The following is a 26,503-nucleotide window of genomic DNA, read 5'->3' as shown; positions in this document are numbered from 1 at the left end:
ATGGGTAGTTTGGTTTTAAGTTACTGAAAGGATTCCCGCATCGTTGTTTCGATTACTAAAGGGAAATTGACATTTTTGTGATGGTTAAATATCCAATACAGTCTCTGTAAGGAAGAGAAAATAACTCAAACATAACTGACTTGCAGCATATTAAATGAACATTACTCTGTCTATCAGAACTGCTAAAGTATTACCGTCAATCCTTGTGTATTATACAGACTTGCGTGTTATTTTCTTTACTTTATTATTTTTCCCCTATTTATTTATTTATTTTGTTTTGACCAGTAAATAATGTTAAATATTGCTTTATAGTATACTGGTGTTTTTTGTTTCTGTATTTTATTTTAGTAAATTGTTAATTAACTTTTGCTTTGTTGATTAATTGTTGGGTATGTATATTGCGTTGTGTGTGTTTGCTGAGACTATTGAAACCAGGCTTGCAGTTTAATAGTGTAATTTGGCTCGTGAGGGTATATTCCTGCAACCACTGGCGTTGATTACTAAAGAGGTGTCTTTGGTAATACAATGGTAAAGTTAGTTTGTCTCTTTGAAGGACCGTATTTAAAGCAGGTTTCCAATAGGGATGAAAAGCATTGTCTTGTACTGTTCGTTACTACCATAGCAATTAACTGTTATTTTTTTATTATGTTTGGTTAATTAATATTTTGTTCCGTACATGTTTTGTTTCTTTATTTTGTAATTTGGTTTAATTATTTTGGGTAAATGGACTTAAAGCTGGAGCCATTAAATAAATATATATATATATATATATATATATATATATATATATATATATATATATATATATATATATATATATAATATATATATATAAGCAACGTGTTTGGTTATTCAATTAATTAATAGTCCCCTTTTTCTCTGGTTGATTATATAGGACTTGATAAGGATGATGGGTTTTCTGGTCCTGGTAATGTGGTTAAGTTAAATAATTTGATAGGACATTTATTACTATCTGGCACCCTAGAGCTTGACGCCGTTACATACAGATACACCAGCAATCAATCCTAATCTCTGGGTCTCTAGACATACTACTTGAATTTAAGGACTGCAAACAGGGGTTAGTAGCAAAGCGACAGACTAGTTTAAAAGCACAGGCTCAAGTACCAAACATCATTTTAATATTTTTGCTGTTTTGCAGAAACTCCTTTCACTGTGTGTTAGATTTCATGTTGATGAGAATAGACATGCAGGTGAGCGCTCCATCTACTTTTGCGGTTTCTGTGATAGCCACTGGAATCAGCATGTGCTCCTTCAACTTCTCAAATACCTGTGGAAAAAAGACGAGAAGTCCACCTTTTTAAATTACACCAAAAATCCAATCCGGTAGTAGCATAAATTAAAGATTTAAATGAACCAGGCTCCAAAGTGTTATTCTGTTTTCATGAAATCTGTATGAACGATTGTGGCAAAGTGGTTGATTGTATACATGTGCAGGAGTGATGCAGTGTAGTAATTAATCAGACAGAGCCAGTTTGAAAAGTGCGCTTTATTTTTATATCCAGGTCTTGTGCCCAATAAACAATAATCCCCCAGCAATACACATCAATGTATACTGCATGGGGTAGACAATAATGGGCTTCTAAACCCTAAACAATACGTATCTGCCCCACAATAATACCGACATGGTCACCAGTCCTGGGTGCGTGCAGTAGTGCTCATGGTTTGTGATGCAGTTTACTTTGTGACAGTAGTGCAGTGTTGTTCCGTCTAGTGCTGGCCCTCAGCGACAGCTCTGGAATAGTGTTAGCTGTCTACTGCTTTACAAACAAGACTAAATACACAAAGACAAACACACAAAACACTCATGATACTGAAACAGGGGTTACGGGGTCTCTCACAGTCCTTCTTAGTTCAAAAACACAAACCAAAGCGAAGGAACAGATACATCGCTTCGACCCCTATTTATACTGTCACTCATGACCCCTTGGTAAACGATTGCAGCTGCTCCTGTATTCTGCAGCTGCCGAATCACTTACCTTCCGGGTCAATGAGTTAGTGTACCGAAGCTCTGTCTCTTTTCTACATGACCGACTTTTAACCCTCGGAACGAAGTGTCAGGCCAAGTGGTCCAGAGTACTCTGTTCCCGTTACTTAGCGCGCTTGCAGGTCGAGAAGGAGATTTAATCACCAAGAAGCATTGTCTTTCTGTCACAAGGTTATACAGTATTTCTATAATGATACTGATATCATGGCCGGGTGAGGAGGGTTCAGGTCAGCAGGGTAATCCTCAGTTCACCGCGCACCAGAGAGCCCTGTGGCTGATAGGGAGCCTGTAGGTCTATTGTAGAAGTCACTCAGATCTGTGTTGTGGCTGTAGACCTGCAGCGTGAAAAAAGACAGCTTGGCAGGGCATGTTTCGGAGGACATGTGTGTTTGCTGCCGTTTCCAGAGTCGGCGAGGTAGTTGCAGCGGTGAACCAGGATAAAAATAATAATTGGGCATTCCAAATTGGGAGAAAAAAACGGGCTTAAAAAAAAAAAAGAAAAATTCCCTAGAAACAAAACTAGTAATGCAAATTGTCATTTTACAGCCCTTCTATTGTGTTTTCCAACAGCCATTCCAAACCAGAACACTTCAATCTAGCTCTGCTTTTCCAGGATAGCCACATACTCTGTAGCTTTGGAAATTCCAGTTAGGTTATGTAATAAAGCCCTGTTCTTATTTTAATAACATTCTGATTACACCATTTTGACTGAAAAAAACCTTGGAAATGGAAACTTTTTGATCCACAATTATAACACTATTAAATCAATCGTATACTATTGCTTTATATATTGCGGGCTGTATTTCCAATTGGAAACTTGTTACTGTTAAAATCTATTAATTCTATATAGTATGACAAAGCCCCAACATTCTTTGTTAAGTGCTATATGTATTTAACCCTTAATTGTTACAAAGAACAAACAAAAACAATAAATATCCTGTTGCTTAGTATTTTGCGTAATCGTGTTTAGATATGTCCATTTTGCCAGGTTTCTCAAGAGCCACTTTTTTCTTCTGCACTGATCTACAGAAATAGCCCTATATCACTTCATAATACTGTGACTGAATAAAGCTCATATTTTGGGGATTCTTCAGTGTTTATTCCCATTTTCTGTGTTTTTAGATTATTATTTTTTCTAGACGACCAAATATCTTGTCTTTATCTGGTCTGTTTTTATACTTCCCCAAAAAATGATTGCCCATTCTTTTCTGGTATTTCCCAAAAGTACTCTTCTGGGATGCGAATGTGTTGAGGCACCTAGATAACTGCTCACATCAAGTAACAGCACAGATGGCAGTCTCTGTGCACTATACCTCGATTGCCACACAATACAGTGAACTGCACAATGAACAGGGGATAGGTGCGCACAAAACAAGTCTCTGGTGTTCCTACACAGTTTAAGGGGTACACATTGGTTTAATTTGCTTTTGCTAGGGGGAGTTTAATCTGTGTTTCACATTACAAACTCTAACATCACAAGGCTGCTTTAGATAACAAAAATACAGTGGCAGTTCTGTGGCACAATGCTCTTTGCACTACTTATAAACATGCTGGCCATCTGTACTACAGTTTAGATCCAGATGTTCTTCAACTTGTGTTAAGAATGAATGGGTTTCAGTCATGATGGATGGGGGGGGATTGTCTGCCTTGGAGATCGTGAAATCAGTCACACAGTTGGGCACAACTAGAGCTTGACGTACCTTGAACAAGTTAGGCCAAAGAAAGTTGCTATCATGGGAATACAGATCTGTGGATGAACTCACAGTCACACTATCTGCTGAAAGTCTGGCCATCAAAGGTTTAAAAATATGGGCAAGTATGAGAGTGTATGGCTATAGCAATGAAAGGGGTTTAAGAATGTATGGTCATCTGAAGCTCAAGACTTTGTAGTGAATCATTTCCAGCACCGGAAACAAGAAAGATGACTCAATACTGCACTAACAGTTAAGCATTGCAGATTGAAAATTGTTAAACTGACTATTCCACTAACTATAAACAAAGCTGAAGTCAGTAACATTAATATGACAAAACATATTTTAAAAAGTACTTTAAAAAACTAACCCACGTAAGATGTCAGGAAAGCAGAGGCTAAAATTATTTAGTATTTAAATGCCTGCCTGCTCAGCCAAACGCAATGTTTCCAGTTATCACTGATGACCAATTTGTAGGCAGCGCACTTCTCGAAACAGCAGTTACAGAACCTACGTGTGGATTATAGAAAGGTAATCTTAAACATCTGTTTAAAATTCACCCCCAGAATGTATAAATCAAAACTGTTTAGTACACTTATCAGATGCTACCCTTTAATGGGTCTACTTCGTTCTTGTTCTGGGAATATTTTAGCATTGCACACATTTACTTTTTCAAGTGAATTTTCAAGAGTTCATAAAGCCCATTCCTCTACAGGATAAATCACTTGATGCCTGTCCTCTCAGAACTCAGGCCAAGAGATAATGCAAACACAATGGAAATCTACCAGGACAAACTCTACGGGGTGCTAACTATTCAGCATTATTGTTTCATAATATCACATATTATATACAAATGTGTAAACTGTCCGAATGGAATGCTCTCAATTTGTTGGATTTATAATAATTATAATAATAATAATAATAAATAATAATAATAATAATAATAATAATAATAACCAACCACAAGTGTTACAGAACTTTGTGTGTGTTTAAAAAATAAGTGTTACTGACTTACTTTCTGGTGCTGTCTAACTTACTAAGTATTTTGCTGCGATTTATTTGTTGAGCAATAGCCAGAACCAGACTCCAGTTTGATTTCTGTTCAGTATTCATTTCTGAAGTCAATGGGTGCTTGTGATGGTCTACCCTGGTGTAGCGTAGGAGCCCCTCTGAAGCAGGGAATGGGCTACAGAAAGTAAAAAACTTACCCAGAACAAAAAGACACCTTAAGAACTGCTGCTTCTAAAACACTCACCTTTGCACTTTCAGGAAACTCTTCCGGTGTGCGGTGCAGCACAACATGGCCTTTGTTTGGGATGTTTAAATAGACACAGTTTGCCGCTGTGTCGTCTGGTATTGTCAACTTGTCATAGCGATGGTCGCTCATCTGCTGCATAATCTGTCAAAACAAAGGATTTTCATAATATCACCTGAACACTTAATTATTTTGACTGAATATATAGATGTTACTCTCAAAAAGTCATATTAGAAAGAATAAAATAAGCCAACATTCTGAATTGCAACTCCCAAATGCCACTGCAACTTGTCCACACTTATCTCAGAAATTGCTGTGACTCGCTGGTTTTCATTGTCTTGACAATGGGTGTGTTCATCCCTGTATGTTTTGGAGGACTGGGTTACAAAGCATACCAATTAAACGTGGAAGTACGATTAATAAAGAGATCAATGCTGGTTAATGAATTGCTCTGAAAAAAAAAAACAGGTGCATCTTTAATATAGGAAAATGTGAAACCTACAAAGCAACATTTCATAGGCTTTATCTGTTTTCCCATTGTGATATCCAATTACTGTATCTTTTACTAAAATATCTGCATTCTTACCAATTAAAGATGCAATATCAATTAGACAGTTTAATTAACTGGTACATTTCAATTAAGTGATGTCAACTTGTACAGTCAACTACTTGTACACTATCAACTTCAAACAATAAAAACACAGTGTGAGCTTGGTTATGATGAATAGGATGAATCTGTTGTCTTACAAGAGGCTTTTCATGTCTGGCAAACAGCAAGTAATTTTTGCTTCGAATTTTATTAAAGCTGCGCTATGAAGGAAGACTTTCATATACCAAAGTACTTTCTCTTTATTACAAAGGTTCTGACAGGTGCCAGTGTGTGGTATCGTAGATCATGATTTAGCATATATAAATTGCTTTAATTCATTGCAGTCTGGGACTATTATTCTTTTCAATATATATATGTTTTTTAGACAGGAGGAAAATAGGAGTGACCTTGCTGGAAGCCAGGAAATAGGAAAGTAATTGCATGGAACACATGTGAGTTATCACGGTGTGCCATCAAGCCTCTCAACCCAGCAGACTGCTGTACAGAGCTGCACCGAGTCACTAGACTTCTTATAACCACACTGGGCAGTGGCACTCGTATAAACAGAGAATAATCCTGTCCCAACCCACCCTTTCCAGAACACTACAAAAACAGGTAGGCACAAAGGGTGTCTGTGATTCAATCTCTGTCCGCTAGGTTCAATATTAGCTTTCATTGTCAAAGATCAGTGCTCCTGAGGGTCTATGAAACCAGTAGTGTATGTTCCACAGAGGCACACAATATCCCAGTGCGTGCAGACATGCTTAACAGGAGCTTCAAGCTGCCTGGTGATGTCAGGGTGACCTCAAGGGCTAGAGAGATACAGTAGTGATGGCAATCAAAGATAAAAGCCAGATTACTAAGGTCTTGCACTGTTAGTCTAATCGGTAATGACCTCAGTTGATTACTGCAATTTACTAATATTGTACTGGAGAAGTGTCTGACCCCACCAACGAGGAAGACAAACTGAACCCTGACACCGAGTTAAGTGACACCAAGAGACTGCAGACACTGTATGTATGATTCTGCTGCTACTCCAGCCTCAGCAAGACAGTGGGGTTTTAGTGACTGCTTTTTCTCCATATGAAAAACAAACATCCTTAAATGCCATATTGGAGCCTTGGCAGATCAATTAAAGCATTTCAAAGTGCGGTACAGCTTAATGAATAGCCATACAGAAAAATGCCATTGAGATAGCATTATGTGTGTAAGCCCTAGCAGAACACAGCATCTCCAGCAAAGGCAAGACAAATGGCATAGTGGTCCTAATATATAGAACACAGGGATGCACAGACTGATCTTCTGGGCCGACTCCATATGATTAAGTACCAGATACGGATTCTGATAGTAATTTTTTTACTATTATTATTATTATTATTATTATTATTATTATTATTATTATTATTATTACTACAATTGTAAAACTAGAATTTCCGTATACCCAAAAAATTATTTAAGCTTTAAACTGAAGCTTAAATCAGCTCAACTTGTTGAACTAGTATTTACAAGCCCTGATGCCTCTCCGTGGTAGGAGGGCGCGCTACACTAAAACCTACATTTTATAAATCTGGGTTTTCAAACTTAACATCTGCTTTTTACAACTTCTATAGCAGTATTAGTATTGCACTTCTGTTTAACACTGTAAACATCAAATACTGCAGTTACCATGAAAAACTAACTAGTGCACTATTAGAAATAATACAAATACAGAAAAGCTTACATTCAAAAAAGCTTTTATTTGGAAATATTTTCTGATGCACCTAAATAAAAAATACACCCAATAAAGTTCCAAACCCAGAAATAAACCCATAACACTTTTAATTCAGGGTCTTGAATGATTAAGTCATTTCTTATTAGTTTCATTTGTTTAAATTGGGGGGGGGGGTTTCCATTCAGGAAAAAATTGTGCTCATGACAATTTGGAGAATCTAGCCCTAAAAGTTTGCAACAACAAATAAAAAGTAGAAACACAGTATTTATTTTATTTTATTTTCTATAACAAATTTAGTTATCGGCAATTTATTTATTTTTTTATTATAATTTTCTCCCCAATTTAGTCGTGTCCAATTATTTTTAGACTCGGGAAGGGCGAAGACGAACACACGCTGTCCTCCGAAGCGTGTGCCGTTAGCCGCCCGTATCTTTACACACTGCAGACTCACCATGCAGCCACCACAAAGCTACAGCCTCGGAGGACAACACAGCTCTGAGCTGCTTACAGGCAAGCCTGCAGTCGCCTGGCCAGACCACAGGTGAGCCGAGGACACCCTTGCCGACCTAGCCCTCCTTTTCAAAACTTTATTACTTTTCTGCTTTCTTTCTACAAACCAGAGATGACACCAACTTTACAGTGTGTGATTTAAAAGTGGGAGGGTGTGACAGTTTCACAAACACAGAAGATGTATTCCATCCTTCTTTCTTACGTTACCATCCAGTGAATCCATCAAAGTTAATAGCAATCAGCTAGCTAGTCTGATTAATGCAATACTAATTTAGCTGCCTATACTGTATCTGATCCAAGAACACTGCAAGCCTGTGAGATGCACTGTAATTATCGGTAAGTGCGCCACAAAATACTTTTTCTAAGAGCTGAGTCATGCACTTAGACAGACCATTCCAAGTTTTTGCAGGGATAACATGAGAATTATACTGATCTTCACCCCTGCAACTATTCTTTGAGAGGGGATTTCAGGCAGACGCTGTCAATTCATCGGACTATACATAGTATTGCACAGCAAGCATTAGATAAGCTCGATTGTTTGGTTTTGCACTTCCATCATGTACGTTTCTATTTCAATACATTAGTAATATTTTCAAAGCCGTATTTGATTAAATACACCACCTTAGTCCTGGCAAGCCCAAAATGAACGTTCTATATATTAGGATATACCCATCAGCATCTTGGGATTTTCATTAGTCTGATATTGAAGACTAAAGGGTGGAACAAATGTAATGGTAGTTGGCAGTACCACAAAGTAGGCTATGTATTTGTAGTTTTTCATATAATGTATAGCTATGGCCAAAAGTTTTGCATCACATACAATGTTAGGATTGAGACATTCTTTTTAAATGTTTCTTTTAATATAATTTAACTTTTAATCATGTAGTCTATCGGAAGTCATAATAGTAGTACAGTATTTCATGTTAGATTTCAAAATGCCAAATTTTTCAATTTGTCAGTTTTTCATTAAGTATATGAAAAACTACAAAGAGGTATGTGATTCGGTATGTCAACGTAACATTATTCAGCAGGGTTCATTCGACTTTATGAAGCAAAATTAGTTAATTCTATAGGATGATGCAAATCTTCTGGTCGTAGCTGCAATGCCCCCCATATAATCTACAAAATAAGTATCATCAAAGTTTATCAAAGTTGTTTTTCTGTCATCTGTATGAAGGTGTATGAAATAAGCGATTAACTTGGCAAAGAAAACGTACATTGCTGACAGCTAGTAGCCTACTATCACTAAAGTGATAACAAATATCTTTTTACCGTCTCTGTCAGTTATTTAGTAACAATAGTAGTGAACTACAGAAATGATTAAAAAAAAAAGCAATTTATGTTTAGCGTTTACTAAATAGGCTACAGGAAGGATGCTTATCAGGAACGATGTATAAAATACTGACCTGCCTGTCCATTTGTTGCTCCAATGGCTTCCCAGATGTTTGCATTGACTGCCACATCCTTGTAGGGTGCTTGGACACCTTTATAGACAACAGTCTGTCATTCATGATTTTTCCTGTCAAGCACGTGTTGTCACCATGACTGGTTAATTACAGGATAACTGACAAACTATTGGCACGAACTGTGCAATGGTAGCCTGGGTCAAACCCAATATACACTAAGGCATACCACTGCTATAAACAGTCCCTTTTCCGAGAACGCCCTCTACTTACTGTACACTGGCTTTCTTTGGAAATATAAACAAAAACATGACGATTATAAAATGCCATGACTGAAAGGCTACATGATTCTGATTCATTTTCCCCTGGGCACTTCTTACACAAACTTGCATTGCTATCGTGCAGTTCATTCCCTGCAGGGACAGCTTTTTACCGACAGCGAGGGCTGCCTCTTTTCTTGCTTATTACCTCATTACCCTCAGGGGCAGCAAAGATTCAGAAACACACTACCTGCTTGTGGCAGACAGCAGTTCACAAGACCCACAGTGACCTTAGCCATTGTTGCATGTGTGATGACATTTTTTCAGAAGGGTATCTGAAGGACATTTAAAAACGTTTTTTTGTTTTAGAACGGAGAAGAATACAAAAAGTATGCCACCTAAACGCATGCAAATATTAAAAGAGCCAGCCGACAGTTCATCATCTCTTGTATCAGATACACACTGTATACAGTGAAATTACACCTAGGGTTACATTCAAATCCTTTAAAAAATACCAAATAACAATGACAGCAGTTGTTGTGTTATTTGGCACCACCAGACGGATATTTAAAATGTAATCCTAGGATACTAGTAAAGTGTACTGTGAAGTTCTTGGTAACATTAGATTATTCAAACTGTATAACATGCCACTTCAGAAGGAGATTTCAACCAATTATTGTCCAGTCTCTTGAAAATTGTTTTTTTCATACTGCGTCTTCTTTTATAAAAAAAAAAAAAAAACTTGAGTTCTGGTATTGAAACAGTGGAAAACACCTTACTTGTTTACACAGCAAGAACGGAAAGACCTGAATGAAATAGTTCTCCCATCAGTGTATTACTTTATTATTACAGGAATTGCATACATAAAGCAAACATAACCTGAATTTCTAGAGATCGGCAGGATTTGCCAAACCAAATGTAATCTTGGAAATTCTCCAATCCGTAAGTCTTTGCTATGAAAGGTCAATGATTAAATGGAATGCACATTGTATTTCTGATAAAGTCGTTTTTGTTCCTTTTTTCCTTGTTTTCCACATGGTGCTACAGACACTACAATCAGCGTATGGTGATCCCAGTTTGTTATTAATGCTTACAGGCTGTTTTTTAGAATGTGAATGGTGAGTTTTCTGGCCTCTGACATGGACTGTTACCAACTTAAATAAAAACAACCACATGATTGCCATCATCATCAATATCCAGCTGTTCTCACTTTTTATTAGGCCATTCTTTATTGTTTCATTGAAACTTATCAGATTTCTATACCAGCGGGAGGCCTGTCTGGTATGAGTAACACAGCAGGTATTTGTACTTTAGTAACAGCAAGTCTAATCAGTCTAATGCTATGTGCATTATTGAGCTACCTAAATGACCAGAGTGATGTCATTGTCAAGATCAAAAGACGCCATCATCACAGGGATTTATTTTTTCACAATTTGAAAAAATACTGTATTTATTTTATGAGTGAGTGACTTCACTTCTGCCTTTAAAAAGTTGGACAAATATCTACAGAACAAAATGTATTTATTTTGTCCTCTTTTATCAGCTGTAATTCTATAGCTTATCCCATTCCAGTAGTCTCACAGGGCATGAACTGTCAACTTTGGAGGCATACCTGGTTTGATTGGTTTCCCATCAGGTACTTTACTGATTCACAACCAGGTCCAAACTTGGATACTAGCCAACCCCTGCCAGTAGTTTGCAAATCTTTGCGTGCTTCTGTATAACCCAAGCACTACCAAGCAATACATGATACTAAGATTTGAAATAATTATACTAGGTTAAGATCCTTGCAGCTCAACGCAATCGTATTTTCATTGATCCATAACACCTTCCTTATTTTTCAATAGTGTCTCTTAAAGAGGGACTTGGTACAAGTGTGAAACATCAGTTATTTTACCTAATGTGTTATTCTTCCTGTACAGAATTACTTTGTATGCCATTTTCTGTTTCAGTCCTCACATCTTGGTGAGTTTTTTTAAATCTCAGAAGTTAAAAGCCTTCTGTGGTCTCTGAAAAATGTCGAAGTACAGCTGGTACACCAGTGTGTAACCATTAACATGTTATCTTGCAACTTTCTGCATCTAGTGAATGTAACAAATACATCAGAAAGAAATACCACCTGGAACAAATGTAACAACTTTCTATTTTTATTTTATTTTTTTTAAATTTGAAATCAGCAATTATTTGTTCTCATTTTCTCCCCAATTTGGAAATCCTAATTATTTTTTATTTCAACCCGACTCAACGCTGCCACCCCTGCACTGACTCGGGAGAGACGAAGACAGACACATGCATCCTCAAACGTGTCAGCTTCTTTTCACTTTGCAGGCTCGCCATGTTGCCGCCTCAGAGCTACAGCATCGGACGACCATGCAGCTCCAGGCAACTTACAAGCAGGCCCGCAGGTGCCCAGCCAGTCTACAGGGGTCGCTAGTGTGCGAGGAGCTGAGGACACCCTGGCCGACCTAAGCCCTCCCCACCCGGGTGGCGCTCAGACAATTTTGCGCTGCCCCTTGGGAACTCCCGTCCATGGTCAATAATGGAATAGCCTGGACTCGAGGACCACACAAATGTTTTGTATTTTTCAATGAATAGGGTTTCCTGCCCCTTTTGTATTAACTCTGCTGAGTGGGAGGGGTTAGCATACCACAGTATGGCTGTAAGCACAACACAATTCAAATTCTTCACCTCGCATATTCCATGTAGAGCTGCCTAGAGCTGGTATATCCTAAAAATTGACAAATTTTTGAATTATATGCATGAAATATGCAAAACCTGAAGCAGTGCCAGCACACTGTAAATACCCAGCCCTAATATATTATTCAGGTCAGGCGGCTTTAGCTAATCATAAAGGCTACATACTGAACAAAACATAATAAACTGTTTAACATTTTGACATTCAAACGTCATTCTGCTAGTGTGTAAAAAGCAATAACATCATATTCATGAGTGCTGGTTTAGAAAATAATTCAACTGGCATGTTTGTTAATCAGAATTGTTAGAATCCTGTACCTTCAGGACTTTCTGCGCAGGTTCACTGGAGCCAATAGCGATCAGTCCTGGGCCAGCCATGCTACAAAAACTCTTCAGATGCAAATTGTCACAGACAGGGACTGTTGAGACAGCATAGTCCTGAAACCAAAACAAGATAAAATAAAGAAACTACAAAACATTTTCACTAAGCTGTTGTACTACAAAACAGACAGACTGAAGCATAGATGTTATACAAAAAAAGATAATACATTTTGTGTTTAGAAATTAAAAAAATGATTTATATCCATTTACTGTAACAACAAAGTGTCACTGCAATTTCTTTGCAAGCTTTTTTTAGTGCAGCAAGTGAATGCTGGAAGCTGTATTAAAAAATGTCAAAATCATGAGAAGAGCGCATGTGTAATAACTAAACAGAACATACTGTAATGTGCACTTCTTTCCAAATCACAATTACTACATACATTAGCTGGGCCTTCAATAATACATACATTGACAATACAAGGTTTTGGCAGCAGTATATGATGATTAATAATGCATATATCCATTTTTCCTCACTCAGACCCTTTATTGGCATCCCTGAATAAATAATCATCCCCTTAAATATGCTATATATTTTAATGAGCAAGACACGTCAAGTAGAATGGTGCACTGAAATGGTCTCATTTTTCTAGGCAAGATGTACAACTGAAAATGGAATATGCGTTGCCGGAAAACTTCACTCAGACTACTTTCTCACTAAATATCTTGGAATAGAAAACCGTCTCTTCTTTAAAAATATGCAAGAGATTTTAACTGAAAGTTCTCTCCCACAAGTGTTGTATCCCAAATAAGATCCACTTACTACCAATGAGGAATAATTGGGTATGACATTTTCTCTTAATTTTACCCTCGAAAATATGTTACTGGCTAAGGACTGTCAAGGACAATGTTGCATTGTCTTGGCAGAGTCACCACACAGGAAAATCCTTTTTTGGGTAAGATAAAGAACAAATGCCCCTCCCAGTCATTCAGCATTTTTAGTAAATTAATCTTATACTTAGGGTAACACTAAACTTGTGAGATGGATTGCTCATTAAAATCCTGAGTATATATTTAGAAATGAGGCAATTATCTATTCAGGGATAGGAAGATAATTAGTGAGCAAGTAGCCTGAGTTAAGTTATCTGGCAACAAACTCCCCAACCCCAGTTATCTTTTCTGGGATACCAAGATATTTAGCAAGTACAAGATTTCAGAGGTAAAATGGACAGTACAATCCTCACCCCTAGGCTTGCTGTGAATCATTTGTTGTTTCCATAATTTGTGCCAGTACTGTGCATTATGCACAAAAGATGTGGTGCCTGTATTGCAGGTTGGGTCATTGAAATGTTGTCACTGACCTTGAAAGTATCCGCAAGAATCTCTGCACCTCGCTGATTTGTCCTTTTCGACAAGCCCACAAAGAATTCTCTACCTACATTAAAATAAAAATAACTACCAGATGACCATGTATGAATTGGCAGAGAAAGTAATGGCTCAACAATTAAAATAGAAGAGATTCAGTTGCTATTATACTGTGAGTCAGACATCAGTAAACTAAACCTATGAGGAAACTTGTTAGTGCTTTAATTTAGCGTACCAGTTTGCAGTTCATTAAAGCAGTCAATACATCTTTATGACTAGAAGTTAATTATGTATGTGCAATAACAAGTTCCACATACTGTGCTATGAATTAATTATTTTAAAACACAACCTAACAATCAACTCGTATGCAGGTTTTTTTTAAAAACATTTTTAATTAAAAAAAAAAACAGCTCTGCACAGTAACCCAGATGACTAATACATCTGTGGAACAGTAAAACTTAGCACTGTCCCAGAGGAAAACCTTTCCTCACCACAGAGTAATGAAACATGTGGAGGTACCAAACATTGGGCAATGAGATTCTAGGACTACCAGCTCCCTATAAATTATAATAGAAATCTCTTTAGGCTGGCCTTTACAGCCATTCCAAAAACATAAAAAAAGAGCAGACAGACACCCTTAGGATAGCCAGGACCAATCACAGTGCAGTCAAGAGCTGATGCGAACATGAATTTGCTTTTTTTTTCTTTTTTAAATACAGCAGATTCTGGTTAATTTGAACCAGTTGGGACTGGACCCTGTTCTGTAATAAAAATTCCTGGTCATAGTTTAATGTTCTATGCCTCGTTTCCTCTGCTTTTCTGCAGGTATAGCCGGAATGGATGGTCTGGGCAAGGCTTAGCAGAGGTATAGCTGTGCGTCAAGGCAGTACAGTTTCATACCTCATCTCACCCAACATGGCTAAACTGCTGTAGGGAAGTACGTCAAAATCGACAGGTGTGTGCCAAAGAGGCAAACTGTTGAACACAGCCTTTCTCTTATTGCGTGACGAAACCTCATTAATAAAACTACTGACAGCTGTGCAAAGACTGAAAATAAAAACAGCCACAAATGTTTGTTCGTCTTTGTTCATCTTTGCGTATTTGCATATATTCCCGGCCAGCTGAGCTATACCTGAGAAAGGCGGTAGAAACAAGGTATGAGACAGCTGTGAAGGCTTTTACTCACCGATATGAGACTGACAGTGACGTTTGGTTTCTTCAGCTTCTATTGGCATGCATTTTATTATAATATTGTGGTTTGGATTATGGGTCATTATTACAGGTTTTGACTGCCAAGGGAGGAGTCTGTGTAGAAGGGAGTGTTAAAATACCCACAATCACTACCCCTATTCTATTTGAATAGATTGGATAGACAGAACATCTAATTCATGAAGGTTCTGTCCTCATTTAGGTGGCTGACGAACTGAAAGACTGGCATATAAAGAGGACACAGTTTTGAGTAGAATGATTTGAAATGTTCTGTAAAAAAAAAGAAGTGGCACGATTAAAAGCAGTACTCACCTGTGAACAGCACATCTCCGCCGTCCAGGGTGGCGGTATCATCAGCGATATCCACTATATTGAGGCCAAGGTTTTTCAGGGCTTTTCTCACTGCTTCAGTCTGTAACAACAAGACATTTCAAGATTGTGAAACACAGACAGATAACTACACCAAAGCAAAAAAAACGGGGGACCCTCATGCAGCCCTTCATCAGAGGTCATTAGAGATATTGAGTGACTTGCAGACTTTAATTAATATGACCTACAGTACAGCGGCTTCATATAAACACAATACCACCTGTCAGAAACTAGTCACATTAGAATTGATAGCAATGGATGTTGGCTGTACCTTGTTAGTATTTACATATGATCAAGGGAACAGAATTCAATATCTGACCTCATTAGGAAACAGGTCCAGTTCTAGGATAACACTTAACCAGTCAATATGCTAATCTTGCTAAGTAAGGCACAACTTTTGTATATGTTACAGTATATTATTTTATACGTTGGTATTGTAAATACAGTATAATTGTAAATCTTGAAAAACAACTCACTTCTAAATCTTTTGCAGTCATCTTTGTATTACTTTAGTATAAATACATGTTAATTTGGATTCATATGTTGTTTTTTTCTGACTTTATGTGAATGAAAAGACACATATTTGCCCATTTTCCTATTGGAAATAGTGATATTCTGAAATATCACTGTCCTGGTCACAAAAGCAAAGTTTGTGGGGAATAACAGCATTTTCTATACTTTTGAGGCATAAGCAATTAGGAAATAACACTTACTACCCAGGAACAAAAATTGTGTTACATAGTGTTACCTTTTGGCTCCATGGTAAGACCAGTGGAGGTTAAAGAAATACAAAACAACCAACAAATATAAAAGAAACTTCAAGTGTTGAAGACACATTTTCATGACAAAGCTCTCCATCCTTACCCCACTCAATCTCCCTCAATGCCTTTCAGAGCTCTGCAGAGGATATTATAAATCTACGTTTGGCTTTCCTGAAGCCTTAGGAAAATTAATTCAACATTAGGTAATGCAGTACTTTCACTGACACAAGATAAAACATTTCAGCTCATTCCGAGGATGACTCCCTGCTTTTCCCAAACAGACTGTTTGAACACCAGAGTCAGGGATCTAATGCATTTAAAAGAGACATTTAAAGAGAGGGTGAGTAAAGATACACATTTGAAGAGCTGCTGCTGGGATTTCTGTCACTCAGTTACTTGCAGACCTCTGTTTCTTTTCAACACAACGAGCAAGGCCATGAATTCATTCAGGTCATCCGCTGTTTTTGCCAAACAGAAATAATATGTTTTCACCCAGATAGAAAAGCCTCTACTCCTGTAAAGCTGTCTCTCCCGTGTTAATGAAATGGGAGAGATAAAAACTGCTGCTCTGGAAGGCTGAGATGGAAGACTACTGTGTCCTTGGCCCCAGTTCTGCTCTCTGGCACGATGACAGATAACAGCACCTGTGTGAAGAACTTCAGGCTTACCCTTCACATACTCTATCACAACAGCTTACAATAGAAACGTCTTCTTCATTAATGAAAGTGCTTTCCGTAACACTATCTACCTGGTACAATTCGAATGGAAATCGAATATTTAGGGGGAGGGAAGCGCTTTTGTTCCTAAAGCACAATCACAAGCGTCTCCTCAGTCAACGCAAACCAGTGCCCTGTCCCCACCATGCGGAATGCAGGGCCCTTTGCTTTCACAGGTTCCGTCTTCAGATTAATCTTCTGGATTAGCAACAGTTACATTATTATCACGGGATCTCCAATGACATCATGCAATGCAAATGGTCCATACCATCAAGGTTCAAGTTTTCTGACCCTTTAAAAACAATGACTGGTGTGATGGGAATAGCCATTGCAGTTTTCCACTGGAGGTAAACTGTCCCTGTCATATATTTACATAATCAATTTGCCAAAAAAGACATTGGGTTTAATGTATACATTTATCTGTTAAATCTGGTTATGAACTGTGAATCCAGAGACACGCACGGTTGTGCAGTTGGAAGTACTGTATGGAGTGCAATACTGCTCCAATCAGCAAGGCAATTTTTAAAGCACTTGAATGGCTAACAGGAAGCACCAATGTACACATATCTAGACTTACTACACAAAAAGCTGAAAAAGTAAATAGGCCATTGCTTCATTAAGTACAGCAGAACCTGTCATATCCTAACCTGTAAGATACAATACCCTCTATTAACCAATGGACCTCAGGCTAGTATGTGTCATTTAAGGCACTTTCACACCTGTTTCACTTACAAGAGATGTGAATTGTGGTTCACTTGCAAACAAACACATTTTATTATCCTTTCAAGAATATATACAGCTTCTTTGCTGGAAAAGGTAGTATTTTTTTTTTCTTTACACTGCAGTTAAAAAGTTGTCTGGGGGGGAAAAAGACCTACCAAGCCTGCTACTACCTCTACTGTGACTCATCCCTAGGAAATATTTTTTTGGTTGTCCAGAACAAGATTTTCAACACATATTTGATAAACTTGCTATACTTTATGTAAAATTGTTCCCTTGGATAAAGCTGATTAGGAAATTCTGATGAGACCCACATGTCTCATTGTGTGACCCTGAGCAAGTCACTTAACCTCCTTGTGCTCCATCTTTCGGGTGAGACGTTTTTGTAGTGACTCTGGAGCTGATGCATAGTTCACACACCCTAGTCTTGTATCTTGTAAAGCGCTTTGTGATGGTTGTCCAATATGAAAGGCGCTATATTATTATTATTATTATTATTATTATTATTATTATTATTATTATTATTATTATTATTATTATTATGTCAGGTGAACAGAGCCAGAACTTATCACTGTCAGGGCAAGATCCACAATCAACTGCAGGAATACAGGGTCAGGAGGACCCTTATGATCATTTACCAATCAGGCCGGGCTTAACTCTCACCTCCAGAAGCCAGTAGAATGGCAACATCTGCTGCTTATTAGGTGAGTCGGTTGAAAAGAGGTTATGGATTAGAAAAACTGAGGTTGCCCATTGATCTTTAGTCATCTTGAGTCAATATGTGAGTTGCAGCTGTGTGGAGCAATGGGGGTCAAATACATGAGTGAGGAATACTGAATCATCTAAATGGGCCCATGTCACTTTCATTTATTCTATTGAAATGGGAAATGGCAATACATCAGCGTAGGATATATTGTGTAGATATCTTTACTAAAAGGTTAAAAGCTGGTGTTAGACTTTAACGCTTCTAATGACATGGAAAATTGCAAACTAATCAGTTTGGAAACCAGCTTTTGAAAAGTCTACAGGTATAATAATAAGACCAGTCATGAAATACCGGCACAGACTTACACTGATAAAGACTACGACATGAAATGCAATTCTTGCACAAGCATGCTGAGAAAGAACCTTTCTGAATACTTTCTGCATACAATTACAAAATGATCAATTGTTACATTTTGGACTGAGAAACACACTCTATTTTGTCTGGACATGCACCATGGGCCAAGAATGCACCTGGATAAGCAAAGCATTCATTATCTCCGAGACACCCAATATCCCATAATACCTGCACTGGCTGCCAGATACTTGTCTTACACTGACCACACGCTGTGTGTCCCATCTTGAATCTGAAAAGCATTCAAAATTCATGAATCCTGTTGAAAGCCAGCCTCACATTTTGTTCATTCCTGAATAGATGGGAAAGCAAGCAGAACAGGCAATCTAACTAAGGCTTTTATATAACCCTGAATGAATAATATTGCATCAAATTGCTAAAAAAAAAAAAAACTCAGAGATAAAGCATCCAACCCAAGCCACACAGTCACATTCCACTGCCTCAACAAAGGGTTATCAGGTTTCACTTGCAGAGAGCACAATGTGGCTGCCACTCTGCTTTCTGTATGGAATTCAATGTAACTAAAGCTATCCCCTCCGTGCAGACATGATCCAAGTGAAACCATGCATTTAGTTTAGAGCAGAGCTGTCTCAATCATTTAATTACACTATTTTAGTATATAAAGTGGTTTAATGTTGCTATAGCTTGGAGGGGAACATACTTTCTGCATTCCTTTAAGAAATAAACTCAATTATAATAGCTGAGTCATGTAATACTACACCTGCCCCCTTTTAAAAAATCCTTAACTGCATCATAGTAACTCTTAAAGAACTTTGAAACATGTCTGAAATATCACAGTTAACTTGACTTCTGTGATCTTCTTGTTTTTTTTTGGAATCACTTTGTTTATCATGTCTGCTTCTTTACGTAGGTTACTTTTGACTTTTTACAGCCCAGAAGTCTGTACCGTCTTGTGGTTTCAGTAACATCTCTCAGTACTGCTGGTACACCAGTGTGTAACCATTGACCTGTCCTCCTGAACCAATCTGCCCCCACTGATGTATCTCCTTCTTCCATTCACTTGTGTTGCAGGCGTGGGTGCGTTCATGATGCACTCTGGTGTACCAGATGTACTTTGAAATTAGACATGTATAAGATCCATATTGAGGCCACAGATGTGCTTTACATTGTGAGTTTTAAATTGTCACCTGGAGGCGATGGCTGAAACAAAAAAAATCACATGCAAGCTGAATCCACACAAGAAGAATACCTGGTAAACTAAGCTCAGCCAAAGTTTACCTGGTAATGCTGCTTTACCACCCAATTACGTTCTCAAAGCTGAGCCCAAGTGAAATGGACTTTATCTACCTTTCACTTCTGCATAAACTGCAGGATCACCGCAAAACTGTATTACTTCGATATTATCCATTTAATGTGGTCATGCTTAAATACACTGCACGAAGTGGAAGTGTAACCCATCCTGAATAACATGTGCTGTTCAGGTGTTAAACTGTAGACCTATGTCACTGGGCTGAGTGACTGGGTTCAACTTGTCAAAAGGATGATAAAAACACCAGAATCAAAGTGCAAAAAATGTATTTAAAGGAAACAAAAGCAAAAAAATAAATAAAAAACACACACACTACAGAAAGAAATATGCCATGTCTCTCCAGCATTCACCTTCAAGGTTAGGGCTTAATTAAACCCTGAGCATTCTCAGGCCCTTATATATAGAATAAATTTCCCATAAGGCAACTCTCATTTAAAGATACAACTCTCAATTTCTTTTAAAAAGAACAACACACACAAACACAAAAATGCTTCATTATCATCCTCAAAAATTATTTTGGCCAAATTCACACAAAAAAGGTTAACCATACACATATACATATGTAATCCAATTTATATAAGACCACAAGACCACAACACTTTTAAGTGTCAGCTAATACCTTTAACGGTCAGCACTATCAGCCATCTTTATGAGATGTCTCTGGCAGCCATCTTTTATACACAGCTTACCAGTTACTACTAGCAACAAGGATTCTTTTACACACCGGTATGAACAACACAAACATTTTTTATGATATTTTCTCTTTGCTAATATTGTTCTCCAAGAACGGGGATATGGGGGAAAGGGTAAGCAAGAATTCATTTCTCATGCATATCACAAACACACACACACACACACACACAAAGGAAAGTAGGAAAGGTTAATGGAGTCAACAAAAATACCTTGGTACAAAAATAAATAAACAGGCCACCCAGTCACATCGTTCAATGCCTTTTACAGTGTTAGATTACAGTACTATCAAGATATATTCTTACAAAAAGTCATCTGGCAAGGGGAATCTGTACAGTACATTAATACCAAGAGTAGCACTATCTCTAAAAAACAAAAATCAGAACTACGAACATCTGTGAAAAAACAGATCCCAATGATCTCTATCCATATGATGTATGTATAAATGTACTGTAAGTGTACAGTAACAGCATGTTTTACACACAAGTGCCTTCCTTTATCTCCAGAGTCTGAAACTCGACAAAATACCTAAGTTTATCACAGCACGATAAACAGATAATTGTGAGTAGAAATCCAAGTAGGACAGACACTTAAAAACTAAAGTATGATGGACACTAAAAACCAAAGTATGACATACCCTCATACAGATGTTTCCACTATATTCTTATGGGCTGGGACACGTATCCTCCTTGGGGGATGATTAACTGTCATAAACCATCTATTGAACTGTTTGTTCATACAAATAGCTTTCTCTACAATCGATGAGAGGTTGCTACAGCAAACCCAACTTGTGACACTGTGCTAACCTACAATGATGACTTTCAATACTTCAGAGAAGCTACAGTAAAGATGTATTCTTAACAGCTGTGTGGATGCTAATGTTGTAACTGTGTTGTCTTTGATTTTAAAAAGGCAAGCTTCTTTTTGGTATAGGGTGCTACATCTCTTCACATCATGTGGGGTAAACTCCTATTTTATTGCTTATGGACAGTTTCATCCTAAACAGTCAAGCTGCTCCAAAAATGTAAACAGTCAATTAAGTGTCCATGCAAAGTTTCAGAAAATTCCATTCTAAACATATCCTTAAATTAGACTAACCAGAGGTCCTAACTCATGCAAAACGAGATGACCATGACCTAGATTCTGAAAAAACAAACAAATAAACAAACAAAAAAAAAAAACAGTTGGTTACCTGGATGAATGCTGAAGAATTTAGGAATGCCCACAGCAAGCTTAATCACAATTGAATGGGCAGTTCTCAAGATGAACAGATTGAAAGGTGCTTTCACTATATTCCCGGGGGTTAGCAAAATAACAAACAACAAATGTGCTCATATCAAATAACAACAACATTCTTACTCTCTCTCGGCTTAAATCTCCCAGAACCCTTTCCTGCTATAATTCAAGAGGAACCCCATGGGGACAGTGGTGCACTGCTGAACTGCAAAAACATCACAAGGAGCCCGACTACTGACAGCAATCCTCGCAATCCGTGCAGCCTTGCAGTGCCCATACTGTACCCCAGACCTGGGCTCAATTACAACTGCAATTGTGTAATTCATTGCATTGTGTAATGTCATTGTAACTAAACCTTGGCACACCTGCGTAATTGTAATTACTAGATAACTGATCAATTCCTGTTCAATTCCACACCTTTCCAAGCTTAATCATTCACAGTTCCACGTTGGGTTTTACATTGAGCGAACATTCTTCTCGTATTTTCAACCACTTTTAGTGAACCTGTTTGTTTGAAAAAAGTTCTTATGGTATGTTTCTGTATTTGTGATTACTGCTTTGTAGAATAGACAGAGTAAGCATGCTAATATTTGTAGCTAGTTATGCGACTTTTTCGTGCAATTGTAATTATAATTGTAATTACTGCAGAATAACTGTAACTCATTGTAATTGACAAAATAACACTGCAATTACAATTATAGCAAACAATGCTGCTGTAATTGTAATTATGACTGACCCCAGGTCTGCTGTACCCGTTTGTAAATGTTTTCTTGTACAGATGTTTGTTTCTATGACAGCTTGTTATTATTTGTGAACTAGTGGATGATGATGAAGTCAATTGTATATCTTAAATCAGGTTTTGCATTAAATCGCAACTTCCTCTGCCCCTAGTTAGCAGTTATTTCTCCCTTACACTCTTTCTTGATTTAACAGTCTGCTTTTCCCACTGTTGGCTTTTTGAACTAAAGCTCTATCCCTGCTACTTCAAACGGAATGAACGTCATTTTCTGCTGCCCAGTTTAATTACATGGCTCTTAACAGCCCTCCCCCAACAGGAAGAGAGTCACACATCTGGGCAGCAGTGGTGCTGATCCTGTGAACAACTTGTTGAACTGATCAGAGAATGTGGGTACAAACTGGTTTGGAGAAACGAAACACACACAATTGCAGATTGTAATGAAACAGTTTCTTTTAAAACACGATAAATAATTTTTGAGCTTTTGTGAGCGCACACTAGTGTGACTAGCTGTTTTAGACACCCTTCTAGTTTGTAACATCTTCATTTGTTCTATATGTTTTAAGTGGTTCTGTGGTTAATTCCTGCCCACGAAGGCCAATGTGATAACTCATTTTTCATGACCTAAAGTAAATTCCAAAGGTGGTACATTAACCTACTGCAACAAAAATATATTAAAGGGTATTTATAATGTTGCACAGATTTAGACCCATTATGGTAAGGCAACTGGCGAGTGGACTTACAGTTGCCCTGGTAGCCCTAAAGAAAATACATTATAGGAGATTGTGTGGTCCAGTGGCTAAAGAAACTGGCTTGTAACCAGCAGGTCTCCGGTTCAAATCCCAGCTCAGCCACTGACTCACTGTGTGACCTTGAGCAAGTCACTTAACCTCCTTAAGACGTTGTAAGTGACTCTGCAGTTGATGCAGAGTCCACACACCCTAGTCTTGTATCTTGTAAAGCACTTTGTGATGGTGATCCACTATGAAAGGAGCTATATAAAAAATAAAGATTGTTAAAAACATGATTTCATAAAGCATAAAACCTTATGTGAGCTACTTTAACTATAGTAATCACTTTACAAAATCAAAATACACATCTGGAAAGACCTTTGCTTCAACTATATGTACCTGGCAATATTTGAAAACCTAGTAAAGTGAAATTCCTGGCCAACTCTGTGGTGATGTCTGCACTTAAATACCAGAGAAGTTAGAGTGTGTGTGTTCAGAGGGCGATGTGTTGAAATCTAGATGGGAATGGGAGATAATTCCATGGAGGAGCAACCCAGGAAGAATGCAGATATGGTTTATACTGGTGCTCATGGGATTCATAAGGAAAACTTGTTTACCAGAATAAGCCTGCCAGCTGGGTTTCTCATTTTAAAAGGCAAAGAATATGCGCACAACTCTACCTACAACATTGGCTTCACTGTTCTGATGCTATACCACAAGAGATTGATCAATGTATCAACATTCTAAACATGAAGTTGTGTCTCCAGCTCAGACACAACATGCTGTTTTGACAGCTGCTGCAAAACAGAGACGATCTGTCCTGCCAACAAAAATCTCAGCAAAAATACAGAGCTTACCTTATAACTAGAGCTCTTCATTTTCATTTTTTATTTTCGATCATGTGATGTTTTTTTAAAGATAGTTTAGCCGCACACAAAGAACTGTTGTGTAAATCAGTTCTTTGTGTGCGGCTTATCTCATCAGTCCACCTGTTGGCAGTGTGTAGAAACAATGGGAAGGCAGAAATGGTGCCAGGGATTTCTAATTAAACTCCCAGGAAAACCCCAGAGCCATGAGGAACTGTGATGCATTTACAAAAACACGTGAAAGCCAGCAAGCCAGCATTCAGCTGCATACCAAGGGTATTGGAAGATTTAGGTAGTTAAAAATCAATTGTTCACGTTGAGTGCAGGATGCGCCCTATAGCCTGAAAGGTTACCGGTTCGAGTCCAGGCTATTCCACTGTCGCCTGGGGGAGTGGGACTTCAGTCGACCAGGGTGTCCTCGGCTCAACGCGCACCAGCGACCCCTGTAGACTGTCTATCAGGTTGAAAGTTCCCACAGTAAAGTCTGGAGCAACAATAATAATCATCATATTAACCCTTTGTGGTCCTGTGTCGGACCAGGTCCGACATTACAATTTTCCCTTTGTGGTCCGATATCATCAAAACGACAAGCACAGGTCTCTAGTCGTTTTTTCTCCGGAAAGCCAGGAAAACCTTGCAATGGCCGAGTGAGACTGATAGGAGCCGAAAAAAAGGGGCGTATCTGAGCAATACACATAGCCCCTGTACCACAGAGATAACATGGAGATGAACAAAGAAGATAGCTGCCTCCACATCCTGCGCTCAAAGAATATCACAGACATTTGCAGTGCTTTTTGAGATGTTATAGTAATAAAATAATGACTTGGATTGCATTCTTGAGGAGTTTGGTGATAAAACGAGTGATTAGGAGATGATTTATCAGTATGCACGACTATGAAGAGGTATGTGATAAATACAGCGAACAAGGGGTGGGGCTTGGCTGGAGATGCAGTATTGAGTGTCCTCTTGATATGCAGTGCCTTTTAAACCTGTTTTACTGTGAAAAAAATACTTTTAAAAACAGAGTGTGAAAAATAAACAGCACGTGTGAAAATAAATTGGACCTGACACACCTGACAGGCGCTGAATAAATGGACCGCTATGGGTTAATGATAATAATACTGGCAGCTCTTATCGTGTCACATTGTGCTCCATTAGTAATCCGCACATGGCTGCAGTCTTGGCTTGACTTTATAAACACTACCTCCAATATGCACTCCTCCTGGTGTAACCCAATTTTTAACTATGGAATGGAATTTTTTTAATGATTTTCATAGATTTGAAAAGTATCAAAATATTTACTGACTGGGGTAAGAGGGGCAAACGTCCCACTGGCACAGCACCACAAAATAGCTGGAGAGGTTCAATACTTATTTGAGTCCTTCTATTGTGAAAGTCCACTAGTGAAACAGAAACCAGGCGCGAGATGGCAGGGGGGGGAGTATTTTCTATATACTCTACACTGTTCCAAATAACAGAATGGGTATCAAGTCAGGCATCAGGTGGTGTAATATCCAACATGCTGGGGAAAAAGAGACCCCAGTTGTCCACCTACAGTACTGTACCTGCCTTATTGTCCACCCTCCATACATCACTATGGTGTTTGACAGAGTTAGGGTAACTCGCTACTTAAGTAACGTGTTACTGTAGTACTATTACTTTTGTTAATAAAAAGGTAATATAACAAGTTAGATTTTTAATGGGAGTAATAATATTACAGTTACTTTCCACAAATAAGAAACAAGTTCGGCTGTTACCTTTTCTCTGTTGTAAATTTTCTGGCTTTTTTTCTTTTTAACCCCGATGTGCCAGACTGCTCTAATGTTGACACAATCTCTTTTCCGGGATATCTCACAGGAATAATAAGCCATGGGGCAATCAAATCAGTCTTCCTGAGCCTTGTATTTGTATAAGGCTAGGCACTAGGAACAAAACAAATGTGTATCCCTACATGTCAATTCTGATGATACACTTCAAAAACGTCACACAGGAAACGCATTTACCACTGCACACTTTGAAGTTTAATAAGACAAGGTCAGGAGTCTTGTACTTGACTATGTGTACCCCTTTTATTTATTTGCTTGCTTGCTTGCTTACAGTGGAGGCCACATTGCACCACTCCATTATTTTTACGTTTTATTACCATATAGTATGTTTTTCTATAGGTCTTTTTTGTTTTTGTTTTGTTATTGTTGATTTGCTATTCATCGTTTCACTGAATTCTGACGTTTATATGACTTTCTCTTCATACTGCAAAATTATTAACATGCCCAACTCTGGT

At 38.0% G+C, this 26,503-nt stretch overlaps 1 protein-coding gene across 2 annotated transcripts in view; it reads right to left on the bottom strand.

Moving 5' to 3' along the window:
• Positions 1-837: 837 nt before the first annotated feature.
• The window catches only part of LOC121330957 (N(G),N(G)-dimethylarginine dimethylaminohydrolase 1-like), a 56,873-nt gene continuing 31,207 nt past the window's right edge, over positions 838-26,503 (bottom strand). The window contains exons 2-6 of one of the 2 annotated variants that reach the window (XM_041277967.1): positions 15,323-15,422; positions 13,798-13,871; positions 12,437-12,556; positions 4,952-5,095; positions 838-1,288 (exon numbers count right to left, since the gene is read on the bottom strand). In XM_041277967.1, coding sequence (XP_041133901.1) covers positions 1,169-1,288; positions 4,952-5,095; positions 12,437-12,556; positions 13,798-13,871; positions 15,323-15,422 — 558 coding nt within the window. In that variant the 3' untranslated portion in view covers positions 838-1,168. Of the gene's footprint in view, positions 1,289-2,091; positions 2,341-4,951; positions 5,096-12,436; positions 12,557-13,797; positions 13,872-15,322; positions 15,423-26,503 lie in introns of those variants that run through there. The other variant, XM_041277969.1, reaches the window with a different exon arrangement.

This window comes from Polyodon spathula, chromosome 18 (assembly GCF_017654505.1).
Source record: "Polyodon spathula isolate WHYD16114869_AA chromosome 18, ASM1765450v1, whole genome shotgun sequence".
NCBI classification, from domain to species: domain Eukaryota; kingdom Metazoa; phylum Chordata; class Actinopteri; order Acipenseriformes; family Polyodontidae; genus Polyodon; species Polyodon spathula.
This window is presented reverse-complemented; position numbering and strand designations above follow the sequence as displayed.